Raw genomic sequence first — 7534 nt, forward strand, 5'->3', positions numbered from 1 at the left:
GTTGCTTCTTGCATACAACATTCTTTTATTTCCTCTCTTATTGCAGAGGTTGCTCCACCAAAATTATTTTCAATTGTCCCTCTATTTATTTCTCTTATAAATCTTCCCATTATAAATTCATTAGCAGGATATGGAAGTTTTGTTATATACATACTAAGATAATGATTTTTATCTTCTTCTTTTAATTTGTAATAATGTATTCTATATTCGCATATATAAGATTCTACATTACATAGATCATATATCTGAATATTAGCTAAATGGTTTTTTGCTTCTTGATATTCTTTATTATAGACTTCTTGTCTATGATCTATAATATTTTTTCCAAAGCAATTCACTAAGCTTTGGATTAGTAAAAGCTTCTAATAAAAAGGAATTCAACCAATTTTCGAAAATTTTTTTTCATTCTTTTTACAGTCTAAGTCGAGCATTCTTTCTCCTTCCATTTCCTGGATTTTAGGAACGTATTTTGATGATATTTTTGTATATTTTGAATCTTTATTTATAAACCCTTTTTTAAAAGCATAATTATCAAAACCTGTTTCCCATTTAAATTGAGATTGATTATCCTTAGATGTTCCAGCTTCATTTTTTACTTGTATTGGAATTGCTGGTTTCTCGTTACTTGAATAATCTAGAATGTGTTCTTCATTTTCTATATTTTCAGAATTTACTAATTCTTCTTCTATTTGAAAACCATGTTCCATAATATTATTTTCTTGAGCCATTTTTAATTGTTTAAAAAGTATTGTAACTTCTTCTAATTTTTCTTCAATATTCATAATTTCAATAGTGGTTTTACTTTTAAGTCTGTTATATTGATTATATTTTAAAATTTTTCTTCTTTGGGATTTTCTTTTTCCTTATTTCTTTGAAATTTTATGGATACTAATATTTCTTCAAGTATATCTACTATAGAATTTAATTGTGGGTTAAAAGTATGATAAAGATGTGGGAAATCATTTCCATAGTAGCATTTTTTAGAAATTCCGTGTGAAAAATAAATTTTTTCAGGTTTTTGAAGTCCTTCAATAAAATAAAGATTTTGAGAAAAATCATTTTGTATTGATTTTAAGAATTCGGTGTCATTACAATTAACATTAGTTAAAATCATTAATTTTTTATCTATTAATTTTGATAATTTAATTATTTCTTCTCTTAAATCTTCTAATTTACTTTTTTTTTCATTAAGTGACGCTTTTCTTTATGAAAAGTTACGGTTTTAAGTGAAAAGTGTGGCTTTAGAATGTATGGTTTATATTTTACCACGTAAGCATATCTTTAAACTTTGATCTGTACCTTATATTTTGCCTACTTTTTTTATTAAGTATAAATAGTGCCAACCTTTCTCGTTATCACAGTAGCATTGATATTAATTTAAATACAAAAATATTTGGTAACAAAAAAAAAGTAGCCAAAAACAATCAAAACTTATCTTATTTAACATTCATTCATTGTTGCAACTAATGAACAACAATTAATGACTGTTAAGTAAAGCAACTCGCTTTTTTTTTTTTTCGAAATCGAAGAAAGTAGATAACAATTTTTATACAATCAGAAATTCATTAAGTTGAACAAAAGATTACAGAGAGAAGGGTGGAGAAGAAATCCTCCTAATCAAAACAGAAAAATCAAGGAAAAGACATAACAAAACTTTGGATTCAAAAGATATAGGCAGCAGCCATACTTCCATGATTTCTGAATAATCCACTTTCCGCTTCAAAATGGAGTTCAGGCTGCCTTTTAAAGTTAGATTTCAAGGCAATCCCTGATCCCCTGCTCAAATTTGTCAAGAGAAGATATGGTTTCCGATACAGCGTCAGCTATCTTTCTTCTGTAACAATAAGAGTTAAAAAAATGGTGATCAGTCAGTTCAAGGACATAACGAACATATAATCATCATCATTATGAAAAACGAGACACCAAAACTGTAGATGAAGTACCCATTCAATCCAAAGTGCAAATGTATCTGATCTATTTTGTTAAAAATAGAACAATAAATCTTGAGAAAGGTCCGCTAATGAATTCGATCTGCTGACAATTTTAACAGCTTGACTATTGCTTTTATTTAACATTTTTCGAACACGATTTACCAGACCCCTGATTTTTAGAGACACTAAAGTTACAAGTCCATTAGCTGCTACAGAACCTCAGCTATTGTTATTATTTTATTTAAAACACAAAAAGGGGGGAAAATATGTCTTCTCCATGATGATGACATATTATTAAAGGCAAACCTATCTGATGAGAGTTGAATATTAGCTTTGCTTGCCAGCCCAGTGACAGAGGTGAAAGATCTGCATAATATGAAGCAATAAAGGAAAAATGCATGTATCATCGGATGTTAACAATTAAATAATCAGCTTGCATTTTGGGTCAAACGAAGAAAAGGGAAAGTAAAGACATAAGAAAAAGAAGAAGAGAAAAAAGGGGGAGGGGGAAGAGGCAGATAATGCATTAACTATTATACTGGTAGAAGATAGCGTGTAAGAAAATGGAAGAATGAAAAACTAGGTATTGTTTTAGAGGACAACCTAAAGTGTCTACAAGGTAGAATAGATGCTCTGAAGTTTACAAGTCCACAAGACAAGGAAAATCCCTTCATAGTTCATAATATTCTAACTGGAATGGGAATTTTAAATCCATTGTCACATGGCAACCACTTATATGGGCCAGCTGAAAATAGTTTGGTAAAAGTAAGAAATAGTGAACAATGTTTTAATTTAAATTGCAAATTTCTAACAGGGATAGAGTTCTACCAAAATTACCGCAAAACCATTTAAAATAGCTTACTCATATCTGTAAATACTAATTCCTACGAAACTATGACATTCCTCTAAACCAAAAATATAATAATATTTGACCTGCATTGTATTGATAAAAATAATGAAGTTGGAAAGAGAACAAGGACCTCGTTAAGAGTTTCTGAGAGAGAAATAAATAGAAGCTAAATGCTGGGAATAAAATGTCATCCACAAAAGAATCAGATAATGCAAAACAACATGTGCCGGATAAACTTTTATAACAAAGAAGCCATGTTGCCACTACACTGCACTTCAAGTTGTTCCTTTCCAAAAAAAAAAAAAGAAATAATAAAAGCAGAAGCTTCTCAAATGTTTTAGTATCAATATATGTAAAGAAAAGTATTCGAGGAACACTAGCTGGCACAGAAACATCACAATGCCTGGATATTATAAAAGGGATACCTTATAAGATTATCTAGCAAGTCTTCAGCTTTCAACTTTACAGGATCCTTATTTCCAAGCAAAGAGGCTGCATTCTTCACGATCAACCGAAACGTGCACACCTGTGCATGAAAAAGACAGTGAAGTTGAATTCTGTAACTGTTTTAAAGTTCCTTTGCCCTTGAGGTATCAATGCCTTTTGGGAAAAAAGAAATTGATAGGAACAATTAACAAAGCATCCACCCTAACCAAACAAAATGACATCACCATAAATGAATCGTGTTAAACACGTAACTTATCGGTATCATTTGATAATTGATACCATACAATCACCCGAAATATAAAATATCCAACTTCAGATAAGGATGAATCTACAGTTTTACCACTTCAAAGCATTTGATACTCAATAACCATCTACAGTTTAGGAGCATTATTTTCCTTTAACTATTTTCTCAATCAAATTGCTGCTCGTCACTTTCAAAAACGTCCAAATTATGTATTGCGATACAGTAAGAGGAGGAACGAACCTCTACACCGGTGTTGGCTTGGAAGTTGACAAAGGAATTCCTCTCCTGCGGAACGCAATCCCTAGCGGCGGATCTGAAGAGGTCCTGAAATTTCTGCAAATCCTCTTCGGAATACACAGCTTCGGGCTCCACTGAAAAACAATAAAAGAAAAGAAAAGAAAAGAAAAATAACCGAACAAAATCTGCATAAAAAGAAATGTGCGGAGGAACGTAGTTAGAGAGAGAACTATACGCACTGAGCAAGAGATATGCAGAACGAAGGGATTCGCGCGAGGCGTCGACGGGGGCTAATAGGAACTTGTAGGCCTTCTTCTTTTGGTCTTTGAGCCAATCCTTAGGTCCTGCTGTGCACAGAGGATAAGGAATTAGGGTTTTTCAAGCTTCGAAGAGTAGTTGCATAATAATTAATGCATACATACAGATGCCGAATTCAATGGCGGAGGCTGGAGTTAAAGAGAGGAAGGAGGTGTGAGCAAGGAAGGAGAGTAAAACGGCGCCCCTTCGGGTGGCTAAGGAGTTGGTTTTTGAATGAATGGGTTTTGGATGGAATGAAAATCCCGCGCTAACGGTGGAAATAGAGAGAGCTGAAAGGGTAGTTGCTGCCGCTGCCGCCACCGCCATTGTTTTGTTTACTCCCCTCTGCTTTTTTAGCTCAGCTACTTTACCTTGAGTTTTCTATTTTTTCGGTTAACTTAAGGCTTAATTTTAATGCATGCATAAAAATAATTTCACATTTAACAGAAAAAGTATTCATGAGATTATGAGATAAGGTGTCCTAATTAAAAAGTTAATTTTACAAGTTTGATTAATTTTTTTTCTTTTATTTTTTTATTTTATTGCTCTTGTAGCTAAATAAAATTAGGCATCTAAACGTTTTTAATTTTTTTTAATATTAAATTCAAATAAGTGTTATCCTGTAAAATGACTCATTATGTGTACTATACTAAATTATGAAAGTGCCCCATTCACCGGCATTTAGCGCCAAGGACCATATTGTGCGTGTAAGGTTCGTTGGACGACTGACGCTAAACACCCAATTACTGGCATTTAGCACCGATAGTGTGAACAACAATGGGACCACACGTTTGCATGGAATCAGCAGAAGGCTTAAAGATTTGATTTTAAATCAAATAACTATTAGAAAAAATTTATTAGGGTTTTATTTAAGTTTTAAATCAATTTTAATTAGGACTATAAATAGGATAGAGATTTGCCCACGTGAAAATTTCTCTTTTCTTAATTTTTAATTCCGCATTTTTACACTTTTCTCTGTTAGAATTTTTTACACACCATGAGTAACTAAACCTCTATTGTTAAGATTAGGGGCTCTGTTTACTTTGATGGATTAATAATGATTTATTCTTCTACTCTTGATTAATACATTTATTATTTAAGAATTGGTTTCGTTCTTCATCCTACGAATTAGTAAGTATTGGAAAATAACTCTAATCTAACTTGAATTCTATTGAATTTTGAAAAAGTTATATAATTAGAATTACATCTTGAAACCACTTTCTCATAAATTCTCAATTGTCTAGGTTTAATGTACTACGTGACATAAAACTGCATCATTCTTGGGTTCTTGGGGTTTGTGTGGCTTATAAATAAGAAATTAGACTTAACCCTCTAATACAATTAATTGATCAAAGAATTGACGGTTAGTTGAATTAGAGGAAATTAGAATACCTAGGAATAGGAATTTAATCACTTGAATTTTGTCATAAACTAAATCATTGCATAATCAAGGTAGTTGACATTGAGTATTAATCTAGATATTTAAACACCTCCAAAGCCTTAACTTTATTCTCATATCATTTTCTCAACCGTTTATTATTTGCTTTTCTTACTTTACTGTCTTTTATGTTTTTTGATAATCAACCCTCTCATTTCAACTTGTTTAACTACTAGAGCAACTAATCAATAATTGCTTGCTTAGTCCATTAATCTTCGTGGGATCGATACTCACTCACTTGAGTTTATTACTTGGTATGACCCAGTGTATTTGCTGGTAAGTTGTGAATTGTAAATTTTGCACTAAGTTTTTAGCGCCATTGCCAGGTATTAACTATGACTAACAACTACTAATTGATTAGTTGCATAAATTAAACTTTTTCTTTGTTTCACTTTTGTTTTAGTTGCTATTTTTTATTTTTATTTTTATTCCTCTTAGATTTTCGTCTCTTTTTTAATTTTATTTTGCCTTAATTTTTGTCCTTTAGTCTTTATTTATTTTAATTCTTTTTCTTTTATTTTCGTGAGATTCACTGGGTTCTTTTCACTGTGACGTTGAGAATCCCACTTTTTCTTGTTTCTAGTTGTTTATGCAGAGAAATAGAGATAAAGAACCTCTTCTATACGATCCTGAGATTGAAAGACTCTTCGAAAGCAAAGGAAACAAGTTAGAGCTCAGAAGGTTCAAGAAATCTTTAGGGACGAGTCTGAAGAGGAAGCTGAATTCAGTATGGCTGATAATATTGAGAATCTTGTGGTCAATAACCCCAATAATGCCCCACCTGTTAGAAGAACTCTGGGGTCATGTACTAATCACAATCCCGAGAATTGTGTGGAAAGCATTGTACCCCAGTTGTGCATGCTAACAACTTTGAGTTGAAGCCTTAACTCATCTCTTTGGTTAAGCAAAATTGTCAGTTCAGTGAAAGCCTGCAGAGGACCCTAATCTATTTATATCTAATTTTCTAAGGATATATGATACAACCAAGACCAATGGGGTTCCCGCCAGCGTGTACAGGTTGATGTTATTCCCTTTTGCTATGAGGGACCGAGTTAGTCAGTGGCTTGAGACACAATCTAAGAAAAGTATAACAACCTGGGTGGGCTTGGTCGGTAAATTCTTAACCAAATTCTTTCTACATCAGAGGTTGACTAAGCTGAGATTTGACATTCAGACATTCAGACAACTTAATGGAGAGTCTCTCTATGAAACTTAGGAGAGATACAAGGCTATGGCAAGAAAGTGTCCTCTGGACATGTTTGCGGATTGGGTACAATTACAAATTTTCTATGATGGTATCACTCCGGTTTCGAGACTTTATTTGAATAATTCTGCAGGAGGTTCTTTGCATATGAAGACCACTAATGAGGCCTTAGATTTGATAGAAATGGTGGCCAATAATCAGTACCTATATTCTTCAGAGAGAACCGTGAAGAAAGGTGTCACGGAGTTGGATGCCTTGGATGCTATTTTAGCTCAGAACAAAGCTATGTCTCAGTAGATTAATGCCATCACTCAATATTTGGGAGGTATGCAAGTGTCGTCTGTTACTACCCAAAATCCTTCTTTTGACATGAGTGGTGGAGTGTCTCAATTTGGAAACTTTGGTTATGAGACACCCCCTCTTGAACAAGTTAATTACATGGATAATTCTTCAAGGTCAGCTAATAATGATCCTTTTTCAAGACATATAACCCGGGATGGAGAAATAACCGAAATTTTAGCTGGGAAAATCAAAACCAGAATCAAAGGCAATCCAACTTCAACAACCAAAACCAGTTCAACCTGCCAAATCCTTTTAACCAGCAACATCAATCCTTTCAATCACACAATCTAACCCCAGTTGCTCGAGATACCTCAGCATTAGAAGCATCATTAGCGAAACTCTCCAAAACCACTCATAGTTTCATTCAAGAAACTAGAGCTACAATTAAAAATTTGGAGGTTCAATTGGGGTCGTTGAGCAAACAAGTTATTGAGAGGCCCCCTAATACATTCTCCAATGATACAATTTCACACCCAAGAGAGGAATGTAAGACCATCTCTGTGATAAGTGGAAAAGAGGTGGATACCTAACCCTCTAGTGATGA

The 7534-nt window shown here is 33.1% G+C and overlaps 1 protein-coding gene across 3 annotated transcripts; it reads right to left on the reverse strand.

Annotated features, from left to right (window-relative positions):
• Nucleotides 1-1485: 1485 nt before the first annotated feature.
• Nucleotides 1486-4417, reverse strand: LOC107460089 (uncharacterized). Of its 3 annotated transcripts, XM_016078415.3 has the most exons (6): nt 4132-4412; nt 3949-4056; nt 3713-3843; nt 3207-3307; nt 2238-2297; nt 1492-1834 (listed from the first exon to the last, which is right to left on the reverse strand). In XM_016078415.3, the coding sequence occupies exons 1-6, from the start codon at nt 4331-4333 to the stop codon at nt 1750-1752; spliced, it is 687 nt and encodes a 228-aa protein (XP_015933901.1). In that variant the 5' UTR covers nt 4334-4412; the 3' UTR covers nt 1492-1749. The 3 variants fall into 3 exon arrangements, with proteins under 3 accessions (XP_020984092.1, XP_020984091.1, XP_015933901.1); XM_021128432.2 differs by having other exon boundaries at nt 1489-1834; nt 3713-4056; nt 4132-4414; XM_021128433.2 differs by lacking the exon at nt 2238-2297 and having other exon boundaries at nt 1486-1834; nt 3713-4056; nt 4132-4417.
• Nucleotides 4418-7534: the final 3117 nt, after the last annotated feature.

The sequence above is a fragment of the Arachis duranensis genome, chromosome 8 (assembly GCF_000817695.3).
Source record: "Arachis duranensis cultivar V14167 chromosome 8, aradu.V14167.gnm2.J7QH, whole genome shotgun sequence".
NCBI lineage: Eukaryota > Viridiplantae > Streptophyta > Magnoliopsida > Fabales > Fabaceae > Arachis > Arachis duranensis.